This window comes from Pantherophis guttatus, chromosome 2, assembly GCF_059756535.1.
Source record: "Pantherophis guttatus breed Tessera chromosome 2, ASM5975653v1, whole genome shotgun sequence".
Lineage (NCBI taxonomy): Eukaryota > Metazoa > Chordata > Lepidosauria > Squamata > Colubridae > Pantherophis > Pantherophis guttatus.
This window is the reverse complement of record NC_142064.1, coordinates 158,024,242-158,051,368: the sequence shown is the minus strand read 5'-3', so window position 1 is coordinate 158,051,368 and position 27,127 is coordinate 158,024,242. Positions and strand designations below refer to the sequence as shown.

The following is a 27,127-nucleotide window of genomic DNA, read 5'->3' as shown; positions in this document are numbered from 1 at the left end:
GTTACCGGGACCAGAGGTTTAGTCTTCCAGGCTTTCTGACTCATGTTGGAGTTCATCCTCAGGGAACTTCTCTCTCACCAGAATATTCCCATAAATCTTTCATAATTTCTCAGTTTCTTTGCATTAAGATTACAATTTGGAAACCGCTTTTGCAGAGACACAACCAAGGGTTAGAGGAGGTCGTCTGTAGCTTTGGGGTCTCAGATTGTGCGCCCCTAATTGGTAAGAATGAAAATCTATCTAATCCCCTTACCCTGCAGCATAGCTGAAGTTGTGTAGAAGTTAAAGGGAACAGCTTGCACCATAAAATCATCCAGGTTCAGAGTATCCAGTTTATCCCCCATCAGCACTGACTTCCCAGTGCCTGCATTCCCAACTAACATCACTGGCCATTTTTTCTCCATTAGTAAGTCCATGAAGTAACGAATCCGGATGGTTTCGGTTGTATGGACCATTGAAGCCTGCAAGAGAGACCCCCTATGAAATCTACATCAATTAAAAACTGAACTGTAATTTTAAAAGAAACCAAATAGTGAAATAGTTTCTAAGAAAAGAAGCATTGGTGGCTAGAGAGATCTCCCCTTGAAAATAAATGTACATACCGGCTTGGCAAAACCCAGCTCTGTTTTATTAGGATATTGCAAGCAAAAATATTGTGAATCTAGTATCTCCATTTCTTCATTTCTCAGAGCTGATTTTTTTAACTTTAACTTTTTAAATTTACATTTACATTAATTAATTAAATTAATTTGATGAAAATTAATTTTATTTTTTTTAAAAAAATAAATCAGAGGACACTGCTCTGTAAGTATAGATGATGTGGTGGCAGCCAAAGTGGAACAGTAACAACATGTTCTCAGCCCTGGAAGAGAAAACCAGTCCTGAGTGCCTTACATTAGCCATGTATAAAAGGAAGGGATCAGGAAGCTCAGGAAAGTTCCAAAGTTAGCAGAGATGCAAAAAGTATACCTTTAGGCAAAACCTAAAAGCAAAAATATACCTTAAAAAGGGAAAATGCAAAGAGTAGCTCGAGAACTGTGTATGTGTCATGACTACAGAATGATGAAGTTGGCAAGGATGGTGAGATTGGGTCAGCCTGGAACAAGGCAGCTGGAACACTGCACATGCTCCCACTCTCATTGTTGTTGTTCAGTCGCTAAGTCATGTCCAACTTTTCGCGATCCCATGGACCATAGCATGCCAGGCCTCCCCTGTTCTTCCCTGTCTCCCAGACTTTGCCCAAATTCATGTTCATTGCAACAATGGCACTGTCTAAACATCTCATCCTCTGCTGTCCCCTTCTCCTTTTGCCTTCAATCTTTCCCAACATCTGGACCTTTTCGAATGAGTCCCCTCTTTTCATTTGGTGGCCAGAGCTTCAACTTCAGTATCTGTTCTTCCAAAGGACAGTCAGGGATGATTTCCTCTAGGATTGACTCACTGTCATTATTCTTCTACAAATACGTGGCTTAACCACAGTAAGCTAACACCCACTAGGATAATTAAAGTATCTGTGCAGGACTTCTATTTTAAATTTCATGACAACCTTATCACAACAGACACTGTAAGTGTTTATCTTTCATTTACTTTATCTGATACATATTGTCCATACTATTTGTTCATTTTTTAAAACCCAGTTTTGCTGCAGTGGTAATTGTTGTTTTGAAGTATTTAGATATAAGTTGTGGATAGAAATATTTGGAACATGACAAGAATCTAGTATCTCAAATTACCAGTAAAATATAAATCATCAATCTGTATTTCTCCCGAACTTGTCTGAGTTAGTAGATTCAGAATCTTTTGCTAACGTCAGACTGATTTTTGTCTCAGAATACTGCAAAAGTACTCTAAAATAAGCAACATCTGAAGTAGAATTATTTCCAGCAAATTACCTGCAATGGGACATCTGGATCCAATTCAAATTGTGGCACTTTATCAGTCCATGGCATGAATTTCTTTGATTCTGGATCAATGTAGTAGTCAAAAATTGTTCCCTGAGATGGGAATTTGATTGTTTTAAATTCATTCACCCACCACCTGCTAAATTCCACACGATAATCCACAAGCTGCAGAGAAAGTTATGCATATTTATTATGGTTTTGAATTTAAATTTGATTTAAATTAGAATATGTTCTGAAAACATGACTTGACCAGAGGTATTATAATAAAACATCGAAACAAAATTTATCAAAGCTAAATGAGTTTAAAAAAATCAAACACAGGCATAACTCTGAGTGAATGATCCGAATCAACTGCTGTGATAAACAGGGTTAACTTCCCAAATCCCATTAATCTCAATGAGGGTTCAAATGACTAGAATGTACTACTAGTGGAATGTATGATTTTTTTTTCCTTCAAAGGTGGGCCAGAGACCAAACCACACTACTTCCATTGATTCTAAAGGATGTGTGGCCTTGAAAAAAGTCCTGGTAAATAATATGACATATGAATGAAATGTTAAACCCTAAGAAGATGAAAGTGATTTTGGTATCAATTGTGTCAATGCAGAAACCTTTGAAAAGGCCCAAAGAAAAATGGACTCTATGTACTGAATGTTGCTTAATTGCGTCATTGGTCTATATTGAGATAACTCTTGAGTTATGGTAATGGAAAGCCTGATCACGTCTATTTCTGAAGATACCTGATCTTGGAACATTGCTCCTCCGAAAGCCCAGAAGCAAGCAAATACAAAATAGAGTTCGTATAGCTCTTTGGGAGAATCTGGAGGTGTGTTGATTGGGGTCAAGAGACATTCCAGTAAATAGAGAATCATTTGCACCACGGTCACTTCAGGAACAGGGGTTATCTTCTTGAATCCAAATTTCAGTTTGTCCAAGCAGGTAGGTAAGTATTTATCAAACAAGATCATCAGGTTAGCTTTTTCTGATTGCACTTCTCGGCGCTCAATCCAACTGCTCACTATTCTGTATAGTGACATAAAATTACTTATTGAATATGCATTCTCATGCATGTAACATGTACGTTCTACCCTTCAACTGATATTTTTTCTTCTTCTCTTTTTCCCCCTGTTACACTACATCTTTATAGGAATTCCACTTAAATTACATGCTATTCAATAAATACCATCAGTGTATGAGCACTGTGTTTTGGTAATTACCTATGAAACGAATCATTTTTTGTGTAAATTACATTACATATACTTACAGCTTTTGGTAAAAATAAAGCATCAGAAATTCCTTATTTTGGAGAACAAGTCAACATGTTTGAAAGGAAAAAGAGAAGCAAGAATTGACAATCTATCAATAGTTAATAGTTAATAGACCAATCAGTGCTTGTTACGAATAATATCTTATCCCACCTTCTCAATTTTATTCTAAAACCCAAATTCATTTCTCTCCCCTCTGCACAACCCAAGGGCGGGAGGGAGAAATCATAATGTTGCACTCATCATGGAGGCAGACCTTGTCCTTCACAAGTTACTTAACCCAATAATAATATCCAGGCACTACAGAAGGATTCCAGGACCTGGGAAAAGAATCAAGGCACTGTTTCATACAACACTGTTTGTCCAAGGTTTTCTTGGGCAGCAAGTAACTTGCTATTGGAACTAGAATAATCTGAAATTGTGCAATAATAGATCCCTGGCAACATTTTCATATGACCAGTGAGGACTTAGTCTGATTTATGATGGGATATACTGTACATCCCTCATCTAAAAAGGGATGTACTGATACACTTTCAAAGGGAACTAGGACTTACGGATTCCAGCCCAGGTCCGCAGGATTGATATACAAGATTCCTGCTCGAGACACTGTGGCAGGTGTTGCTGTTCTTAGGTGACTGATTTCAAACACAAGCCTCATGGTGGGGTTTAGTGGGATTCTCTCATTGCTGGCTAAGGTCAGCACCTGGGAAGGAGAAAACCGTACAATGCAACTTCCTAATTTCATAAAAGTGGATGCCAATGATTGAGTCCCTAGCTTATTGTGCTGACCTTGTTGTCATCCATCACGGTATTCAAAGATTCAATCCACATGGGATCAATATCTCCATCTAAAACAATCCATTTAGGTCCGCGATGAGTTATATTAGCTAGATCTCGCATTATAGTTGAAAATAAGCCTGCCAAGAACAGAGAAATTCTCAGTGAATTTTATAACATGCATGTATATGCTCAAGTTAGAGTAAAGTTTATATCAACATATGCTGACAAATAAAGTTATTAAACTATTTGAGATTATCATCTCATTTATATAAATCCCCAAGCTGTAATGTGCTATCAGTTCATCATCCAGAAAACAGGAAAAAAAATACTATTTGGTCTTTGGCAAAACCGACATGAACAATTTTCAAAACACACCTAAACCATGGGCCCATTTCAGCCTCACAGATGGTAAAGAAGAATTTTTGTACAAGACAGATACTTCTGCAAAAAAGGGTTCAGTAATGTATTCTCCGCAGATTTGCAAATCACCAACAGTATCTGCTGTTAGCCGGGCTGGCCTGAATTTATATTGATTTTAAAATTGATACTGATTTTAATTGGAATGTTTTAAATTATGGGCTAAAGTTTATTTAATTATTTTAAAACTATTTTAACTTTTGTATACAAATGTTTTCTTTTTGGCTGTTCACCGCCCTGAGTCCGAAAGGAGAAGGGCGGTATAGAAATTTAAATAATAAATAGATAAATAAATAAATAAATAAATAAATAAATAAATAAATAAATATAGATCATAAGTGTCTAAATTGCTGACATTAGCGGAGATAATTCTTAAAAATAACCAAATTCTTCAGGGCTTTGTACATGAATATTAACAGCAAGGTACTTCAGATAGTAATTGAGTCACTACATTCTACACAAGTTAATGCTTTAAAATCATGTAGAGCCGTGATGGTGAACCTATGGCACGCGTGCCAGAAGTGGCATGCAGAGCCCACTCTGTGGACACACACACTGTCGCCAGCTGCTCTTCCAGTTTCTGGTGTGTGCATAGACACCGGCCAGCTTGTCTTTGGGTTTCTGGTGCTCCGGCGTGCGTGAAGACCAGGTGGCCGGCGCATGCATGCACACACCAGCCAGCTGGTCTTCGAGTTTCTGCGGTTCCGGTGCGCGCATGTGTGCGCACACACATACACATTCTGGTTTGGGGACTTGGTGCCGAAAAGGTTCACCATCCCTAATGTAGAGTATTGGGGGAGCTAACACCTAGCCGCTTTCTGGCTCTATATGGGGCTGCCCCACAAAGAGAATTAGCAACAGATATGCTAATGTATTCATATTTGCAGCTGGTAAATGTGAATGGGGGCAAAAAGACTCCAGCTGGATAGACCAAAGATGTTCATAAATTTTTACTTAGAACAAGATTACGTATCTTTTTAAGATACTGCCAAAAAAGGCACTCTGCCACTCCAGATAGCTCTGCATTCTTGTGATCAAGTATTTTTATCCCTGTTTGGCAGCTGAGTCGGTTTATTTCCTGGCACAACTATAATTGTTTTTCCAGGTGAATCAGTAGATATCTGCAGAGCCGCAGCTGGGCCATTTCCTCAGCTAGGAAAACACCTGCTTTCTAAATTCTGGACAGAGATTCACCCCAAAGAAGGTGAAGCTAAGGTGCTTTGCTGTCACCATTCATCACTATTTTAAATGTTATCTAATTCTGGGTTTTATTTAATTGACCAAACTAAGTAATAATTTTAATTAGCAATTTTATGATGTTTGTGTGTCTATATTTTTCTTGACTGTACACCGCCTTGAGTCCTACGGGAGAAAGGCGGTATAGAAATATAATAATAAATAAGTAAGTAAGTAAGTAAGTAAATAAATAAATAAATAAATAAATAAATAAATAAATAAATAAATAAAATAAAATAAAATAAAATTGTGCACTAAAGAAGGAGACTGTGCTAGTGTCCTCCATTTTAGTATCTACAGAGGGAATAAAAGAAGAAATATGCTACATTTATAAATGAGTAGGCTCAGTGCCTCTCATCTCCTTTCTTTTAATCTGCTCAGCTGATCATTGTCCTGGGCTCCTCCATTTGGGAAACAAAACTCTCTTCGGAGTCTTCTGCTGAATCTTTCCCCAGAGACTACAGCTTTGCCAAAGATTCCAATCCTCTGTCCATAGTAGTGGTGGTATTCAACATTTTTTACTACCGGTTCTGTTTGCGTGGCTTGGTTGGTGGGCGTGGCTTGGTGGCCATGTGACTGGATGGGCGTGGCTTGACAGTCATGTGATGGTGGGCATGGCTTGGTGGTCATGTGACTGGATGGGTGTGGCTAGGTGGTCATGATCCTAGTTTCCCCACGAGGATTCCTGCATCCGGAGCATTTGCTGGTCATAGGAAACCAGATTCCATACAGCTCTGAACCCTTAAGGCAAACCAAACCATGGTGCTCACGAGTAAACTGCAGATTAGAGGCAGCCGGCAGATTGCTGATTTACTTGCTCTGCTGCTCACCGCCCGCAACTCGCAGGCAGCAAAAGAAACTGTTGCCTCCTGCCTTCACGCATCAAGGAGGCCGAACAGCAGTGGGAAGAGCACAGACCTACTGATGCAGGAAGTAGTTGCCAGCAATGCCCTCAGGTGAAGATGTTGTGAGCAGGGAAGCTCGACCCCTCTTAAGAGCCTCAGTTTACTCATGAGCACAATTGGCCTTTCTCCCTGCCTCTCCTGGCCAATGTTGCTCATGAGTAAACTGCAGTTAGGATCACGTGCTTCCCTCGCATGCCAGGCTGGCTGGGGGAAACACATGGGAAGGGCTCCAGTGCCACAATCTGCCACGTGCTTCCCTCGCAGGCCAGGCCGGCTGTGGGAAACACATGGGAAGGGCTCCAGTGCCATGACCTGTCATGTGCTTCCCTCGCAGGCCAAGCTGGCTTGGGGAAACACATGGGAAGAGCTCCGGTGCTGCGATCTCCCACACGCTCCCCTCCCTCCCCATGCACATCAGTCCACCCGCCATTGGTATCACCCCTCCGCCAGTTCTCCCTCCCCCGCCCGTGCCCTTCGGCCTTACCTTTGCCAGCAGTGGTGAGCAGAAGTACGCGGTTAGATTCTGCAAGTAGTGGCTGGGTGGGATGGGGTGGGGTGGGCCGGGCAGGCGGGGTGAGCAAGCATCGGGTGGGTGGGGTGAGTGAGCGGGGACCAGGGACTGGTGGGGTGAGTGAGCGGGGACCAGGGACCAGTTTGGGGGCATGGCCAGCCAGAGATCACTACCGGTTTGGCGAACCACACCAAATTTCTGCTAACGGTTTGCCCGAATTGGTGCAAACCGACTGAATACCACCTCTGGTCCATAGGCAGTTCTCTCTATCTCTTTCCCATCTCAGACCTTGGGTAAAGATATCATTCTTCTACAACTTAGCTTTTCTGACTGGGCACCAAAAACTGCTCCATACACTCTCACTAACTATCCATATTTTCTCTCCAGCCAATGCCTTCTACAACACTCTATAGTACATTTTCTCTCCTCATTTTTCTCCCTCACCCTAATTTTCTCCCCTCTCCTTCTTCCTCTCTCCAATGTTAGGTTACAGCAGCAGCATATCCCTCTAGCAACTAAGCAGGTGGCTGTCGCTCCCAGGGTTCTAGTCCTTAACATCTATATATAAGGCTGGACCAATGAGATTGCCTGAACTGATAGACTGAACTGGCAGCCAGTTCAGTCTATCAGCCTGTGTAATGGAGTAGCAATAGCAATAGGACTTAGACTTATATACCATTTCACAGTGATTTACAGTCCCCTCTAAGCGGTTTACAGAGTTAGGATATTGCCCCCAACAACAATCTGGGTCCTCATTTTACCTACCTCAGAAGGATGGAAGCTGAGTCAACCTTGAGCCTGATGAGATTCGATCTGCCAAACTGCTGGCAGCCAGTAGTCAGCAGAAGTAGCCTGCAGTACTGCTTTCTAACCACTGCGCCACCATGTCCCTATGTACCTGCAGTTCCAGGCCAGAATTGAGTTTTCTTTCTTTCTCCTATTTCTCTCTCTTTTTGCTAACTCACACCAGTGTAAGAGCAGTCATACCAAGCCACCCAAAAAAATCCATTTGCCTTAGTTTAATAAAGAACTGGTTGGCTCCGGTATTTTCAAACTGTTGAAGCTGCTTCCAATGGGATTGGTCTCAAATCATTTCAGAAATGTTTCAGAGAATTCGAACAGTAAAAGTGGTGGAAACAGGACAGAAAAACCTTTCTTTGAATAATTAAAATAAACTTAATAAGAGTCAGTAGCTATCATATACAGCATATGCATTTGGTATCTTCCTTAGTTATAAGCTTTTTTATGTCAAACCATTAAAGAGCCAAGGTCGTGCAGTGGTTAGTACAGTGCAATACTGTAGGCTACTTCTGCTGACTGGCTGCTGACTGCAATTTGACAGTTTGAAGCTCACCAGGCTCAAGGTTGACTCAGCCTTCCATACTTCCGAGGCCGGTAAAATGAGGACCCATATTGTTGGGGGCAACATGCTGACTCTATAAACCGCTTAGAGAGGACTGTGAAGCGGTATATAAGTCTAAGTGCTATTGCTATTGTTATTGTCAGCAGATATACTATGGATAAAAAAATAATCCTGTTTTTTTTGTCCTGCTTGACATTGGCTCAAATAACTCAAGTGGGGAAGAATTTATACACAGTGTAACAAAGGCTTCTTTTTAGAAAGTGATAGTATTAGAATTTTAAACAGCAGGAATGTGTTTTAAGTTCATAACTGTAGTATGTAATTTTCGCAAATGAAATACCTCTGAGCGTCCTAAGCAAGCCATTATTCTAAGTGAAGATAAGTGAGTTGTAATTATTATTATTTTCAGCGGGACTCTAATTTTGTAAAAAAATAATAATAATAGTGCCACTATAATAGTATTTCAGGGAAGAAATTTAAATGTTATTCTGTGAAATAAATGCATGATGTTTCTATGCACATTCATGTATACATCTGCTATTTTGTATTATTTTTTCAGCTTTTATATAATCACTTTTTTTGTGATCTCTGGTGATTGCAGTTGAACAACAATTGAAATAAAAAATATTGTTCAGCTACAATCGCCAGAAAATAACTATATTGTTTCTTACCATCTTTCCATTCTCTTGTTGCTGGATTAATTATGCCAAATAGCTCATCACAAGTCACAGCTTTAGGATCAAGATCAACAGCTACAGGCTTCCTCTTCATGAGCTGATAAGTTTTATTCAGAGATTTTAATACCTGCCAGAAGGAAAAGATTGAGTCTTTGTCCATCATGTTCATACTATTGTTGTCAGGTGTGCAATGCCCGTTACAATGGCAACCGAGCATGCAAGCAATGAAAAAGCAGAGGCTGACAATTGTGTCCATTCTTAATCTGGTGTCCTCCAGATATATTGGATTTAAATTTTAAGCATCTTCGAACCAGCCTAGGCAAAAGACACAGCCACTACATATTTTTGGAAAGCTCCACCATTGGAACCTCCAGAGATATTATTGGATTGATGGGTTCCAGCACAAGTCCGAAAGTTCAGAAGAGTAAACCTCTGGTCCTGGTGATCAACACAGATTGGATGTTGTTGGATATATATGGTTGCCTAATTAGCAAGGAAGACTTTGGGTAGCTTACATTTTGGGGGGGAAATGTAAAAATTGGGAATTAAAAGTATTATAATGTAATATCTAATACTAGACCTTAAAAAAACAGCTTAACACAACAGAAATAATAATAATAATCAGGGAAGCAACTAAGGCCAGCTAGCTCAGCTCTTGTTCAAAAGCCTTACATGTGAGCTCATCCTGGGATCTGATCAATGTTTGGGAGAAGAACCAGGTTTTTAGTAGCCCTGTAGAAATAGAAAAGGGGAATCTAAACCAGGGGGAAATGATGTTTCATGGGGCAGGGACATTACCCTTAGTTCCTACTAAGTGGGATTATTTTGTGAAAGGGACCTGAAGCATTCTCCCTTTGCCAGATCTTAAAGGATGAATTGACATAACCATACTACATGGGTGCACCAAGACGAGTTTATAATTACTTGCTTCACTGCATCTGAATCAAGCACAGCTTCCAGATAGTATTCAAGGGAAGCCCTGTGTAGATCACATTGCAGTAATTTAAACAGGGGGTGATGAGAGCTTAAGTGACTGAATAGGCCATGCCTGCTACCAGCTTTTCCAGAAGAAGCCTAGATTTCTAGAGACTGTCCAAATTGTGCACCAGTTCTATCTGAGGGAATCTAACCTCAAGCAGGACCAAAGATGAAGAGTCCACAGAGTCAGAGGGTTTCCCAACCCACTAGGGTTTAGCCAAAGTCTGTTGTTCCCTATCCAAATGCTGATAGCCCCCAGATACTGAGAAGGAAGCATCATGCTATCAGTTGGTCTAACTAGGGTGTTTACCTAACCAAAGCCATGATCATGATCATGGACATCGGACTGATGCTCAGAAGAGCAGATGGCTACACTGTAATATGTTATTTTGGGGAACCTAACAAGATTCAAGGAGACAATGGCAGAACTAAAAAAAACTCTTTATATCCCACCTCCCCCAGCAAATGAGATCATTGGAACCACCAGCCTTCCTCCAGACAGTAGTGCATTGAGGCCTCCGACCTTAGGTCAGAGGTGGTTCTGACCAGTTCTGGAGAACCGGTAGTGGAAATTTTGAGTAGTTCGGAGAACCGGTAAATACCACCTCTGACTGGCCCCAGCCCCATCTATTCTCTGCCTCCTGAGTCCCAGTTGATCGGGAGGAAATGGGAATTTTGCAGTAACCTTCTCTGGAGTGGGGAGGGAATGGAGATTTTACAGTATCCTTCCCCTGCCATGCCCATCAAGCCATGCCCACAGAACGAATAGTAAAATTTTTTGAATCCCACCACTGCCTTAGATGTAAGATCTGTCAATCACAAATATTTTGGGAGTCAGCATGTGAAGGCTGCCATGTTCTGCGAAATCAATTTTAAGCAAAACATTTCTATTTCCAGCTGGCCCTTGGTGATGACACTGAACTCACATCTGAGTCGTTGGCTAAAAAGTCTCAAGTGGTGATACAGGGTTCCCACCTGTGACTTGCCAGAGCCAGCATTTCCAATCACGAACACCGAATGTCGGACTTGCAGTAGTTCCTCTAGCTGCACCACCTTCAAAACAAAACTCTCCTCAGGTTGTAGACGGAGCTCAACAACAGCTTGTTTGATAATCTGAGAATAAGAGAAATCACAGACAGATTTGTTTATTTCCAAATTGGGTCAGTTTTGCACGTTTTATTTATCAGTCTACTGAATTCCAGGTCATTTCTATTAATCTTCATGATTGGCCCACACAAGCAATTAAATTCAGAGAGAGAGGGGGGGGAGGGAGGGCGGGAGAGAGAGAGAGAGAGAGGGAGAGAATCCTCAAGTTATATCCTTTATTGGGACCAGAACCTCTGTTGCTAGAAGACGGTTATTAAATGATTTTACACTCTTTTTTTTTTTTTTTGCTTTAGTTGTTCTGCAAATCACCAGGGTTGTTAAGTGAATCCAGATTCCCCCATGGGTTTTGCTTATTGAAAGTTAGCTAGCAAGGTTGCAAGTGGTGATCGTGGGACAATGCAAATGATCGTAAATGCATGCTAATTGCCAAACACCCAAATTTTCATCATATGACTGTGAGGGCTGGTCATAAGTCACTTTTTTTTTTTGCACCAAATAATTGGTCGTAAGTCGAGGAATATTCATACTTCACATTTCTATGCTGCCCATCTCCCTGTCTGTCTATCTGTCTGTTTACACTGACTGTATAATGGTGGCAGCAGTGGTGGTGCTTAAAGACAAGAACCAAAGAATGTAATTCAGAGACAAACAAATATAATTGCATGTGGCTCTATCCATTAATCAAGAGAGTAGGAAACAAGCAGTATTTTGAGTGTGTGTGAAAAATGAGCCAAGGGAATTCCTCTGTATCCTCTGAAGCCTGGCCTGGTATCATGATTCTGCTTACAGGCCCTGTCTTTTAGTCTTGTAACTCAAGTAAGTAGAAAGGGCAGTTTCTGAATCAAGGCTGTTCTTCTGATGACATCTTGATTTTCCCACAGAAGAAAGTACTTGTACTTCTAAGAAGAAGCATTTAGCTGCTTCCCTTAGCCCCTTGCTTGAACCCACAGCAGCCAACTCACCTTCTCAAAGTTCAGGTCACGCTTCCGGGGTACATCCAGGGCTGGGAAAAGGTCCCCAATGAGTCCCATGAACACAGGTAAATCATCAGTCACAATCTTGGGTATATTGAAGTCTCGCAAAGCTCTCATGAGGACCTGGTCTTCAGCCCGGCCTGGGTCTCCTCTCTTCAGGGAACCTGCCACCACTAGCACAGACTTGATAGCTCTCAAGCCCCAGTCGTAGTGATCCTGAGAGACAGGAAGTCCCATTAGAACTCCAGGTGAATAAAAGCATGTCGCTTAAATAAGGCGCAAAACATCACCCACTTCCAATGAGAAGAAAGGACCGGTGCTTCCTAGACATGGTTCCTTAGCAAAAATATCCACTATTAATCAGAGGAAGATGGCCCTTCCCAAATCTTTTAAAGTCTTTTCTCAAAGTCTTTAAACCAGCTTTCCACACCAAGGGTGCTGTATATATTTCTGAACCATAACTCCCATCTCCCTCACTATGCTGAACAGGGATGTTGGGAATTGCAATCCAAATATGTTTATGGTTCTCCTGGTCGTGGAAGGCTCCTGCAGGCCGCTTTGGCCTACCCAAGTTGCATTTATCATGGATTTATTCCAGATCTTGAAATCTATACATTCTCGCAGTATTATCAAGGACTTTGGAAGCAACATACAGTATAAGGGAGTATTGGAGATGGAATTCAGTGAGTTATATTACTGTAATATTTTCAGAAATCTCTGCCAATTCTTTCCCACCAATTTTTTGTTTGCTTTGAAATATTTGGCGCCATAGCAGAGCTGTGGAACCACATTCAATTACCTGCTTGGAAAGTAGCTCCTTACATAGTGTGTAGAGAGTAATAAATTTCCTGGCCAGAAGCCTAGCTTCAATAAAACCTTCAGCAACAAGCATGATTTCACAGATAAGCTCAAAATCAGGAACAACCATGGCACAGGGCCTACAAAAGGACATGGGGAAAAATGAGCATCTGGAGTGCTTATAGTGCAGAAGCAACAGCACATCTTTCCATTCAGCTATAGGGAGCACTCGCTGCAAATGCCAGACACAATTCAATTTCAAGTGCCTCTATTAGAAAAAAATCCACCTGCTGTAAAATGGTCAAAAATGATCCATACACTTTTTATGATGTGTAATCGACAGCTTTCTCGTATAATGATACGAGAATGTAAAGAAGTCATTTTGAATATTACCTGGCCAAATTTTCCAAAATAAAGAAACTTCAGCTATATTTTGAAAGTTTATTTCAGGGCTCCCAGTCCATATACTAGTTCAGGGATTTCCAGCCTTTTTTGGCTGGTGACATATTTGGACATTTAAGAGCATCTGATTGAGTGGCTTCTTGAAATAGGCATTCTGGGGGACTTTGTCCCATTAAAGGCTGCCAAAGTAGCATTTCCAAGTCAAATATAACTCTTGCTGATTTTATAGACATGAATAATGGACATGTCCTTGTAGTGGCAATATAATAGAAGTAGTTTGCCATCGTTTCTTCGGAGAGATATGCTCATGTTAGTCTATAGCCCAGATATTCCTTGCAGGCCTCTCATCCAAGTGCTTACTGGGCCCAACCCCACTTAGCTTCAAAGCCAAAACAAACATAGCCATCTGAGTTTCTGTATGCTTTGTCTTTCTTTTGAGCCAATTCCCAGAGTCAAACTTTTTCATTATTCAAGCCAACCTACATTGCCTCATTTCCTCAAGATGTTAATACCTGAATAAAGCTTTCAGATTTTCAGGCAGTTCAGTACGACCTGCATACCCAGGATTCATGGTAATAAACATTCCAACAGTGGGAATCAGAGAGATTATCTCTCCAAGGAAATTGAATGTCTTCTTCTTGGCTCGAATAGCGTCTTGAACACATTTAACCTAAACAATGAGCAGAAGATCCTTTTATTGATCCTCACGTGGCTGCATTTGGAAAATGAAGAGCAGTGTACAAATATTTACATATAAATGTGTAACAATTCAAACTACGTGGCGCTGATAATACCCAAGGCATGTTGGATAAATAGTAAACCAAGGAATAACTGCACACTGAAGCTCACATATTCATTTCCCAGGAAATCTTATGGTAAATTAGGCATGACTAAAATAAAACATGCATCTGAATAAGGCTTTTTGCAAGTTGGAAAGTACCAATTTTTAAAACACTGCTATAGGGTTCAGCTATAAATAGCACATTGTTCACTGTTAAGAATGAGAAGAGAAAGCATTTCCTATGAATAGCTTCTGGATGGTCTCATGTTGTCAAATCTGATGGGCTCTATTGTGTAGTTCTGACAACATCTCACTGACTGCTTGGTTCTGGGCAGTCTCAGCATCCATCAGTCAAGTGAGGAGAAATAAGGGAACTCTGGGGAATATTCTCGATTCTTTGAAAACAACATCTTGCAAATATTCATAGCAGTCTCATAATCAACATTTGAGACGATCAGTTGCATCTACAGATTGTCATAGTACTGCACTAATATTAAACTTAGTTCATTTTTTTACATGAGACAACTTGATGCTTCATGCCGGCAATAGTAATTGCTTAATTGTAGTTAATGGTTATAGGCAGATTCCACTGTAACTATTAAGATTTTGAATATAATCCTGTTTGTAGTAGAGCTGCCAGATTAGGGTTCCAAAAATCCAGACCATCACTAATTAGATGGCAGTCATGAAGCACATAAAGCTCCATTTGCTGTTACGCAGTGGCTACCTGAACTTTGCAGTTCATGTCTGGTAGCTTTAGCTTATAGAAGCTGCAAGGGATATTGTAGAAGATGAAGAAAAAAGCATGCAGAGGTTTTCTTCTGTTTTCTGGGACATTTTATCTGCAGGATTCCATTTATAGGAGGTTTGGATCCAATCCATTATTCCTATACCACTGCTTTACCCATACAAATCTTTCATTGTGTGATTGTTCTGCATCTTTCACGGAATTTTACATCGAGTCCTGAACATTTTATTCCTTTGAACAGCCTCCCACCACCACTTCCATCTTTTATCTAATCAGAACATAAAAAAAGATGGACTAGCTGCCCAGCCTTTTTTTTTTTTTTAGCAGTTGTTGTTCTTGGAACACCCACAAGATAGACATTTAGCTGCAATCATCAAGCTGAAATCACCTCCCCTGCCTCTAGTTATTTACACACAATGGCACTGGCCTCTTATGGAAAATATTTACCTGTACAGCAATTACTGACAGGACTTCTACTGAAATCCGATTGAATTCATCAAAACATCCCCAGGCCCCGGTTTGGGCCAGCCCTTTGTAGATATTTCCACAGGACTAGAGAGAGAGAAAAAAGTTGTTCTGAATGAAGGTTTGGGTTTTTTTCCAGGAGGGAGTATTATTAAATTGAAGTTGTACACGGTGAAAGTAATACGGGTCATGCAGTCTTACGGTGTTTGTTGATGGAATATGTGAAATACCCCACTACAAGTAGTTCCAATTTGTCCCACATAATTGCCAGTGGAATGATGTGATATTTCAATGAAAAAGCCCTATCTAGAGTAAGCAAGTAGGGGAGTGATAAGGTTCTATGGACTAATATGTGGGAGATTTGCAAGTATTCCTAACATACTAGGGTCCATGCCTCTCAGTGAGTCATTTCAAATTAAAAGTTAATTCGTAGATAGGTCACAAGGCCACCTCCTAGGAACTTCAAACTGAAATGAAATGCATTGTTTTGGAAATGAGTGCATTGCAAAGGAGAGATACCCCAATCATCACTCATATTTGACAGGCAATAGTCCTCTCTTTAGTACTCACAAACTACAGAAAACAGATGAGGCATCACCAAAAAGGATATTTTAAAAAAGAAACTGTTGTAGAGTACACATGTAAAGATGAACAGCCTGTTCTTTGTTTAGGCTGTTTTCAGTGGTATAATTAGTGCTGCCAAATGGAAACAATGCAGATGGAAAATGCTTATTTTACTGCATGGAACTTGGGGAAAAGCCCATTGCTTTAAAGGTAACATAATCTTTGCATAACCAACGAAAACTCATGTATATTTAATTGCAGCTCTCAATGAACGATTCTCTCATATTCTTTGCTTTGGATTTCTTTTCTAAGCGATTTGCATGTGACTCAAATGCGCTAAAGAGAAGTACTTGTCCTTGAATCAAATCAAAGAAGCGATGCATAAGCATTCAACAGAACAACAATAGAAGACTTTATAGGATGGAAGCTGTTCTCTGGCCCATATATTTCATTTCACCCACTGGATCACTACCTTATAGTCCATTTGCTCAGAGCAGTTGAAGACATACACCATGATTCCTACAGCCCTGCCCAAATCTTTGGTGGTCTCGGTTTTTCCTGTTCCCGCAGGGCCTGCAGGGGCTCCTCCCATGATTAAGTGGAGGGACTGGGTCAGGGTGATATAGCAACTGCAAAACACAGGAATTAGGCATGTTATCTTTTGGGCCCGAAAAATCAGACTGTGCCAGACTCAGGTTTGTGAGGGTGAACTCGTACCGGTCGGTAAGCGGGGTGATCACCAGACGAGGAGTGTTGCCAAGGTATTCATAGGAATACTGGAGTTGAGCATCACAGATATTGGCAAAGCAGTGCCTCTTCTCTTCATCCCAACGGTGCCTAAGTTGGGACTGCCACGTAAAGGCCTGAGAGCTCTCCACCTGTCATGAAAGGAGTGCAATTTAGTTCTGACTAGGGAGTGTGAGGTGGCCCTTACTGGGGTTTAGTAAGAAGCTGAGGAAGAAGGGGAATAGCTGGTGGTAATCATTATTATTATGAATGACTAACGGCCTTGCTTCTTTCAATGTGTGTCTTACAGAAGAAGCGAATGAACTGTGCAGCTGGTTGGCTGAGTGGCAGCCATTTTCTCTTGGATGGAGCCAAACACTCTCAAGATGAGAGTTTTCCGGCCATTTTGTTTCATTATCAGCTTTTAATATCCCGTTTTTGCAGCTGTATCAGCTCTGTATTTGGGTGAAGCTTGGAAGAAGCAGGAAATAAGATAGCCATGCCATGACTACCTACTAAACTTATTAGGACTGACCCACAAATGAACCAATAATGATCTTGCTTCTTTGTATGTATGTCTTACAAATGACATCCATTACTTGTGCCATCAACTGGCCTGGGAGCAACCATTTCCAAATTGACCACCAACCTTTTTCATACATCTTGTTTATGAACATCATAGGCTTCTTAAATAAAGAAGGTTTCTCTTGTTATGGATGAAGATTAATTCTTTTACCTTTAGTGAAAGCTAGGTGGTCTTCCAGGTTCCTCCATTGTTCCACCCAGCTGGAACAATGGTTTGCAATATTAATATTTTTAACAATACTCCTTCTAAAAGTTAAAGACAACTCTTGGTGTTCTTTTGTCAGGCGGCTGACTATGTGAACAGGCAAAAACCTTTCATACACCGACTTTCCAAGTGTGTATTTTTCAATCATGTAAGTTAATGCACCCAAGTAGAATACCTGTTCAGGATTTCTCATGCCATAGTAGATCTGTTTGCCCTTTGTAAATAAGGGACAAGGCTTCATGTCATTTCCAATACAATAACTTGTCTTGAAGATCAGGTTGTTAAAGTTTTATAGTCAATTTCCCAAACTCTTGACCTTTCAAAGACACACTAAGAGAAGAAGACTTCATTTTATATTTGGAACAGTCACAATTGTCTACAAATTTTTCCGTGATTCTTTCAGGATTCTTTCATGACAAAATTAGAATGCATTAGAGCAGATTGAGTTCTGTGGCATCTGCTAACTCAAACAATTTGGAGTGTTATGATTGGCTCAACCGCTTCGCTCATTCATTTTTCCATGGTGGATGCATTAAATTACAATCCTGAAATCTCCCAGACATGGTCAATGGGGATTATAAAAAGTGTGGTCCACTGTATCTGAAGTGCACCAGGCTGGGGGAGGCTGATTCTTGCAATTCATCTTTCAACCTGAAATCAAGAGATTTCAGGACGAACGAACAGAACAAAAGGTTTGCTCAAACATGCCCATGAACAAAACGCTACACAGTCTTTTGTTCAGCAATATACCTTTGCTAAAATCATTTTGGCAATGACGTCTCTGGCATGCACATCAATAGTACAAATGGTCATAATCTTCATTCTGTCCCCTGGAGTTAAGCTCCCAATCAGCAGCGTAATTAAGGTATTCAACTGGTTAATCTGTGAAGAAGAAAACCAAAGAGATGAAAGGGTTTTCTGATCTCTTTCAGAATGAGCTGTTGAAACTTGTCTGATATAAGTGTATACACACACACACACACACACACACACACACACACACACGCACACGTTCTATCATTGCACACACCAATGTTTTGCTGTCAGATAAATTGAGAGACCTGTATTCACCTGTTTCTTATTGTAATCTTTAATTGCATTTTCATAGCCTTCTTCCAGTCGTGAAAAGGCAATGCCAACTTCCGTAGTCCACCAGATCTGGGTACATGTTAAAGCAATCTGCCACAGACAAACAGTTATATGAAATGTTGCAGGCCTATTTAATCATCTATAAACATTGCCCCTCATGGAGGTATGGGTGATCAGACTTTAAGCTTAAACTTACAAAAAAGGCTTCTTCTGTCTACCTTTGTATTTTGCTCAGCCACTACTCTGGAGTAGTGGCTGAGATGTTGAGCTAGAAACCAGGACTGTGACTTTGGGCTGGAAATCCTTAGGCCTGGAAATTCACTGGGTGATTTTGGGCCAATCCCTCTCTCTTAGCCCGAGTCAAGTCATTCACAGAGTTGTTGTTGTGGGGAAAACAGGAGATGGAAGAATTAGGTATGTATGCTGCCTAAAAAGGACCAAAAATTTAGATGGAATAAAAATAAATGAACTTGTTTTGGTTCCTGCCTCTTTTTCTTTGAAGTTGAACCAGTGTTTTTTTGCTTACCTGGGCTGGGTAATCAAATATCCATTGTTCTCTTGGTTTTTCCTCATAAGTCACTACGGCTTCAGCTATTAGCTGGCGCAAGGTGCTCTGCATTCTCTCCATCACTCGGTTTAACCAAACTTCAACCTGGGTGTAGACTTTCCAAATTAGTTGTGCATGTTTGGGTGCTTTGATATACATCCCCCTAAATGTCTGTATTCTAACTTTCTTTCCTCACCAGATTGTATTACAAAATACAGGTGTAATTTTTACTCATTTGCATCATCTACCCTATTTGTAGAATGGTGGGAGGATTATGATAACACAAAAATCAGTATGCTACTATAAGGTTGTTTCATTTTGCTGTAGCTAAGGAAAGTAATTTTTGCTAGCTATCCTGATGTTATCCTATAGTATTTTATCAGCCTCCTCATATTCATGAATTGACAAGACAACTGTTGATATGATTTAATAATAAAATTAAAAAAGTCTGAAATTGTTGATCATCTAATATAATTCCCTCTAACTTGGAATCTACTCTTGTCTGGAAAAAGTCCAGTGTAACCATTTTTTAAAGGGACTGATGGGATTAATTGAAGATCAGTAAATTTTGGCTAAACTTGTGGAAAATATGGTTGTATAACCAACCCTATAGTAAAAAATTACTGCTGAAGAGCTAGCATGGCAGCCATAATGTTAACCTTATACCACTAGCCTTCTACATTTTTTGAGAGCGACTTCTCAAATGTGGATAAAAGTGATCTAAATGATCTTGTATATTTGGATTTTCAGGAAGCTCCTCACTAAAACCTTGTAAGTAAATTCAACTGCCATTAATCTCACTGATTAATAATTAGTTAGAGAACAGAATTAAGAATAAATGAATTTTTTTTTTTTACAAATAAATGTAGTTTTTATGCCAAGGGTCATTTAAACTTTACAACTGATCTGGAGTTAGAGGTGCCACATTTGCTGACGACATCCAGCTATTTAAAGAATACAATGGAAAAGAAATGATGAAAATTTAGCATCACTTGGAAGAAATTTCTGCTAGCAGAAGTCCTGCTAGTATAAATCACCTGGTGTTCCTTGCCTCTGTGTTGAACTGTTCTTTCATGACATGTCCCAGACAGCATGGTTTTATTATTTTTCATAAGGTACATCTTTACCTCCCAGCAACTGCAGTGTGAAGTCACCTCGATCACTATTTCCAAAGGATATACTTTCAGGCTATCTGCTTCAGCTCAGGCTAGAGCAGCTTATATTCAGTTTTAGCTGTTCTGGTGTTAAAGGAGTGTTTTGCCCTTTCTTCCAGCATGAGCTTTGCCATAGAAATAATCTACCACTTCTCATTATGATGATGGTGAGAAGACGGACAAAGGGTTAGGTCTGCTCAACTCTTGCTGGCCACTGAAGATGTTGCAGACAGACATGATACCTCTTCATTGCCCTCCATGGGTATTTTTGCTTGGGTTGGAAGAGACACTCAGTACTTGGCTTTTGCAAGGGAATGTGCCTGTATAATGCCCAACCAGTGTTTCAGGAAGCATAATTCAAAAATTATTTGGGCACCCTATACATACAGGTGTTGATCCCTTCTGGAAGAATAGTAGACTTGCCTGTTAAAAAATGGACCTAAGCTTAAAAAACAGGAGATAGAGCCAGATTTTGCCAATTGAGTGTTACTGAAACTGCAACCAATGGTCTGCAGCATCTGCCTATAACAGGGGGGTTGTCTGGCCATAGTTCTCAGTGTCGTAATTCTTTTGGCAGTGAAGGATGTAATTTTGCTGGTTGTCACTCATTGTCAGCTATTCCCTGGCAGCACTATTTTACTTGGGATTTATGGCAGTGAGGTTCAGATAGCAGGCAAGAGTTCTCCTATTTTCCCCTAGGTAAAAACAAAACCAAACCAGATCGTAGGTGCAGCAGAGAGGTGAGAATCAAGGACGAGCACAGGCTTAGCATTCTTCTAGAAAAGTGCTAGACATCTGTTCAGAGATACCACTATGGAAGTTCTGCGAGGGCCAGTAACCTGCCAAGGTGGCAACTTGAATTAACGAAGACTGCTGGTAAGAACCGTGATTAGTGATGGTTTTTTCCCATCAGCAGGTAATGTTACTTTGAGAGGAAAATCATTCAGCGGAGTCCACCCTTCAGTGCTTTTCAATTGCCCCACATTGGGACTATAAAGTCAATATGCTCAGTAGCCTAATCCTCGAGCAGAACATTGCCCGGGAGTGGAATTGGCACTGTGATATTTTTCTGCTGACTTAAGGTCTACAGGAATACTGCATTTAAAATGATTATAACTAACCTGTCCAGAGCAGTCGCACTCCTTGTCAAAATCAACATACTCGTCTTCTTTGCTGTACATTCCCACGCCAACCTTCAGAGGCTGTCCTTCTGCATCTAGCTTGAATTTCAGCTTTGCCATGCTATCAAATAATTTGGACAAATGGCGGGACACCTTCAAGAATTACAACACAAAGGACCAGACGGTAGTATTAGAGGTCTGATGGAGATTGACGTAAATATGCACTGATCAATTGAACAAAAGTGTCTAATTTGAAAACATCAGTCAAATCTGTGCAAGTGATCCATTCACATATTTTCTTCTCTCACTGTTTGATCCCAGTGAGAAGAAGGACATTTTATCAACTGTCAAGTGAGATCCTCTTTTAAGTTGGATTATCAAAATTTAAATCATAGGCTTCAATGAGCTACAACCCCTTTCCTTAATTGTTATCAAGTCACAGAAATCCTGTTCAGTTTCTATTAGTCTGTGATGTTTGTATTGGATACATTAATTTTTATGTGGGAAAGAGAACTTAGTCAAACTCCTGATATTCTATTACAAATTCCATTATAAGTTCCAAACCCCGCCCCCCCAAACCTCAAGACATTCCATCGTACCTCAACAGGGTCATTACCATTGGACAAAATATCCAGCAGGTCAGCAGAGGATACAAAATAAAATCGAGGGAAAGCCAGTCTCTTGGTTTCCAAATATTCAGCCAGAGCTTTTTCACAGAGTGCCAAACTAAAAAGCAAGCAAGAAAAAACTGGTAACACTCCTCTTTTTGCTCTCTCTAAGATTATCCTTATTCATCATTATAGATGTACATTGATGTAGACTTTAAAGCAGAGGTTTAATTCTCCCAATATCAAAACCAGAAGTTGAATTGGAGTCTCCCAAACATCTGATCCATTTAAACATATCTCTCTTCTGTGCATTTGTATTTTCCCACTTTTTCCCCTATTCACTTCATTGTACTTCCTCTTTTTGGCCTACACGGCATCCTCCTTCTTTGCTAGGCATTGCAATTGGCTTCATCCCTACTTTTGTTTTTCTTGGCAAGGTGGGGTATTGGCTGGGAGCATTTTAGACTGGCAATATGGTCTTCAATTGGGTGCCATTTTACTTCCTCAGAATGTCTCAAGTCCTTGTGAGGACTAATAATAATTAGAGGGGCAAAGGTCAGGCTTGAAGAACTTCCGGTCAACTGATTATTTTTAAAAATATATCATCATTTTTAAATCTCAGCACGACACTTCCAGGGAAACAGAGGCAGATGAGGGAACACTGGCCAATTGGAGCATCATCTGGTTTCCATTTAGTGCTTGTAGTGGGATGAGGTGACCAAACCCAAAAGTGGCTTCTGTCCCAAGCAGCTTTCAGAATAAATGGTAGCTTCTGGAAAACCCAAGGAACCAGAGGAATCTCCACCATGACAAGAGTTCTTAGTTTGTTTGATGTCAACATGATCGTTAATGCTTTTGATGAAGGTGGTTCAGAAATTACTCAAAAGGGACAAGAAATGGGTATGCATATCTCACCAGCTTCAGGTAAGATGGGCGGTATAGAAATGTAATAAATAAAATAAATAAATTATAGAAATTGTACCTAACTTATAAGCAAAAGATTACTTGCAAATATGCCCCAAATGTCATACTAAAAGTTGTGATAAATTTGGTGCTCAGGTTATGCTTTGTATATTATCTACTATTGTTCAGTTTAAAGAAATAATGAAATAATCTTCATTGCCTCCACTGCCAATGCTTCTATTTGAGACAGCCTATGCATTAGTGCACTGGGACAACTACTGAAGTACATTATCCATAGCCACTGAAACATAACTATCCTTAGTTATCATTGTGACAGACAATTATTTCCAAATCAAGGCCAAGTAGAAAAAGCTTCTGTCTCTAAGTCCTAGCTGAAGAATTATTTAGTTATGAGCTGTGGTGGCGCAGTGGTTAGAGTGCAGTACTGCAGGCTACTTCTGCTGACTGCCTGCAATCTGGCAGTTATAATCTCACCAGGTTCAAGGTTGACTCAGCCTTCCATCCTTCTGAGGTGGGTAAAATGAGGACCCAGATTGTTGGGAACAATATGCTGACTTGGTAAACCACTTAGAGAGGGCTGCAAAGCACTGTAAAGCAGTATATAAATCTAAGTGCTATTGCTATTGCTATTCAGAGTGGGGGCCTAGCACCATTTAAAGCTGCCATTAAAAAACAAACAGAAATTATAAATAGAAATAGGCATTGATGGAATGGTGCGCTCTCTCTCTCTCTCTCTCTCTCTCTCTCTCTCTCTCTCTCTCTCTCTCTCTCTCTCTCTCTTGTAAAAGGTGGACTTGCAAGAACTGTCACCCTATGACTTGCTTCTGCTGCAAAAAAAATCATTCTCTCTATTCTATTTTACATTTGCATTTTGACAAAATTAGCCTCCTGACCTTTGCTGCAAGGACTCTAGCTTGTCATAGAGACCTGGTTTATTTGTTGCCTCAACCACATTTGGAGTTTTTACTGCATCCGCCATTAATTCCTTTAAAGCGAAGAAAGATTTATTAGCCATTCAAGTAGTATTTTTGCAATAGTAATGTAACTGAATCAGTGCTTAAAAGGAAGTTTGTTTACTTTAAAGTCTTTGTCAATGCTATCAAAACGCTTTGAATCCTCAGGAAGCTGATTTCGAATGTCCTCTGAGCCAATGAAAATGCTCTCCAGGTGACTCCATGTTCTCTGGACTTCAAACCAAATGGATATCACAGAATCAGCAGTGGATAATTTCTGCTGCCAGCCGGAGACCTCCTGTAGGAAGTGGGACAGATACTTAGAAGTCATCAGAGTCTGGAGCTGCACTTGGTTCTCTTCAAGGGTTTCTACTAGTGCTTCATCTGCCTTCAGCATCATTGTTCCCGTCCTGTGGTGAGGTTCATGTTCAAACTGCATGGTTGACCAGGTACTGTCAAGAGCCTTCAACACCTTTAGACAATAATAAAAGGGGAGAAACATTTTTAAAATTGAGGTATTGCAAATGCAGGTGGATCTCTTCCATTTTGCTAAAGCAAACCAAATCAAGGCAACAATGTGAGAAACCCCCCCCCCCTTGCTTGGTGTTATCCTAATCTGTTGAATTTACATATTCATAACGCATCAACTACCTTGGCCCAAAACTATGCCTGCTGGAATCATGAGAACTGAAGCCAATGGGATTCTTTATACACTATTTTCTTACTCGTGAATAAGGGATTTTAGAAAGGAAGACAAATATTAAAGAAGGCAGCTCCATTCCCAGTCACAGTTGTGTATTATACCAGCTAATGAGGAACATAATTTGGCAAACACAGCAAACTGTTCCAGACTTTACACAGCAGGGTTATAGATTCGTTTGAACTTATTTTATACGTTGTATACTCTGTGTTCCAGAACAGTTCCCGATAAAAGAACAAACAATGCAATACTGCACAACAAATTACTCTGAGTAAAGCCAGCATGGAAACAGCAGTTACAATAGGTTACGACAGGCAAACTTCAAAGCTCTGCAAAGTATAAACATGTATCTCCTTGGTGCCAAAAGGACAAGAAAACACAGGGTCGCTATTGGCTTTGCTAGGAGAGTGTTCCATTAGTGGGAGGAAGGAACCCTCTGCTTGTCAGCCTTTCACCCAGAGAAAAACTTCCATTTATGAGCTGAAGACAAATTGCTGTGCAGCAGAGAATCCTTCTGATCCCAAGATATGCAGGGCTTTGAATGTTGCTCGGAAAAATTACTGGACTCCTATGTATGACTTCAAGCTAATTCCAGTCTATCTAATTATTCCATCCTCTTTGAAATGGCCTTTGGAAAAAAAAAAAACACTGCAGTCTTACTAGTGATGTGCAGGTTCATTCCCTCTAAAAAGTAAGACAATTTCTCCTTGATGCCTGGGTATTTTTTAGTTTTAGTTTTTAAATAAGAATGTAAATAAGAAGCCCTTTCTGCAGACTACAGTTTACAATCAAGAAGAATTTGACCAATGTCTTCAACAGCTAGTTTTTCACAAATACACAGTCTTTCTTCAATTGGGACTCCATGAAACCATATCCTACCATGGAGTCTAGTTGTTTGAAACAAACTCTAGAAAAAGCTCTTCTGAGATACTGAGGTACATAAGTTGTTAAACATTTTTCTAACTGGGTGGCTGATTTGTGTTGAAAAAAAACCACTTCAAAGACTTAACATATTTAAGTGCTGCTAAATCGTCTTGGGGAGATATATCAATGACTCTTTGTCTGAAAGTTTTCTTGGCCTTTAGATCCAATTGGACTGGGCAATTAATGGAGAATCCATATTGTGAGATGATAACAATAATTATAATACATATTTGCAATTACACTATATTAAAAAAAAAACATTTAAACAGAGGGTGCAAAGGTTTATGTGAAAAAGCAAACATTCGATCAATCAGTAGAATTGAAAGGCTTATTTTAACTTTGGTTTCCAAAAAGGCTTTGGATTGTACAATGTTTGCTTGCTTGCTCCCTAGCATGCAGGGCCTTGGTCAGATTTGTTCTCAGATTTGTTCTCAGCTACTCCAAAACATCAAACAGATCCCATGATGAAGTTTTGCCCATATAATGAAGAAAGGAATGAGAAACCACAACTGTGTTCAATTCCATTTCAAACTGTTCCGTAGCTAGGAGGGAGTAATTAATGGTCATGGCATGGGGCAAACAGTACCTTTTCCATCCCAGATTCTTTCACAGCCTTGTCTACAATGCTGCGAACCTCATCTTCAAACTTGTGAAGATTCAGCTGAAGTAGGTCTGCCAGTGTTGTTTCTTCAGACATGGTAAACTTCACCTGGTACAGAAGACATGTTAGCAAGGACAGTCAGTCAGAGAAGAACATTCTTATGTAGTAACAGTAACAATAACAGAGTTGGAAGGGACCTTGGAGGTCATCTACTCCAACTCCCTGCTCACGCAGGAGACCCATACTAGGATTCTACTCTGCAATTCTACAATAATTGTAGTTTCAATTTATATTCCGATTAGCAACAAATCAGAAGAACCAATGTTTGGATCTAACAATTTTATGATTTTTACTTTACTTATAATATATTTATTTATTCATTCATTTATTTAAAAGACTTATATAGCTATTTATCTTATGTTCCATAACTCTAATCAGCACACTGTACAACAATAAAAACATAAAAAAAACATATAGGGTTTTTTAATGTATATTATTTTTTATATTTCACTTGATTGGAATGCTTCAAATTTGTTGGTGGAAGATCAAAAATTAGAAAGACGATGAGGATGACAATGATGGTGCTCATCAGTCTTGTGGGCCTTTGTTTTAGCCTACATTAGTTTACCTGAGTGGCCTGCATGAGTTCTTTCCAATGTCTATCTCGGATAGCTGGATTCTGGAGTTCACTGACAGCTCGAAGAGATGTGATCATGTTTTTAACTGTATTATCCAGTCCTATAAAAGCGTCCCACGGTCTCATTTCCTTGTCCAAAGTTCTCACATCCTTAGCGAATTTCTTGCAGTCAAGATCCATTTGTTCAACATTAATCTCTTTCCACTTGGTTGTCTTCCAATCGTTAATGCTTTCATTTACCTAGATGGAAATGTATGTATGTGTGCAATCTTTTTTGTGGAGAAACAGTCTATTATAGAACTTATGTGGAATCACTTTGAAGGCTTCAACAGATTTTACAACACAAAGGCCAAAATCTTATAATAAGGAGGTAACTATTTTAACCCTTTACTACCATTCATCCCTATGCAATGCAAATAATGTGCTATTCAAACCTATTTCTCAGTAGCCTAAACAGTCCATTCAAATAAATGTTTTCTTG

General features: G+C 40.0%; 1 protein-coding gene across 1 annotated transcript in view; it reads right to left on the bottom strand.

The window, feature by feature from the left end:
- Nucleotides 1-27,127, bottom strand: part of DNAH17 (dynein axonemal heavy chain 17) — a 130,545-nt gene that overhangs the window by 65,480 nt on the left and 37,938 nt on the right. The window contains exons 25-46 of the mRNA XM_087887098.1: nt 26,638-26,886; nt 25,995-26,117; nt 23,909-24,256; nt 23,725-23,816; nt 21,899-22,025; nt 21,300-21,452; nt 19,004-19,129; nt 18,460-18,567; nt 18,139-18,270; nt 16,590-16,750; nt 16,345-16,501; nt 15,291-15,395; nt 13,827-13,984; nt 12,914-13,052; nt 12,103-12,330; nt 11,009-11,146; nt 9,050-9,182; nt 3,956-4,083; nt 3,721-3,869; nt 2,642-2,924; nt 1,893-2,066; nt 254-461 (exon numbers count right to left, since the gene is read on the bottom strand). Of these exons, the coding sequence (XP_087743224.1) occupies nt 254-461; nt 1,893-2,066; nt 2,642-2,924; nt 3,721-3,869; nt 3,956-4,083; nt 9,050-9,182; nt 11,009-11,146; nt 12,103-12,330; nt 12,914-13,052; nt 13,827-13,984; nt 15,291-15,395; nt 16,345-16,501; nt 16,590-16,750; nt 18,139-18,270; nt 18,460-18,567; nt 19,004-19,129; nt 21,300-21,452; nt 21,899-22,025; nt 23,725-23,816; nt 23,909-24,256; nt 25,995-26,117; nt 26,638-26,886 (3,619 nt within the window). The remainder of the gene's footprint in view (nt 1-253; nt 462-1,892; nt 2,067-2,641; nt 2,925-3,720; nt 3,870-3,955; nt 4,084-9,049; nt 9,183-11,008; nt 11,147-12,102; nt 12,331-12,913; nt 13,053-13,826; nt 13,985-15,290; nt 15,396-16,344; nt 16,502-16,589; nt 16,751-18,138; nt 18,271-18,459; nt 18,568-19,003; nt 19,130-21,299; nt 21,453-21,898; nt 22,026-23,724; nt 23,817-23,908; nt 24,257-25,994; nt 26,118-26,637; nt 26,887-27,127) is intronic.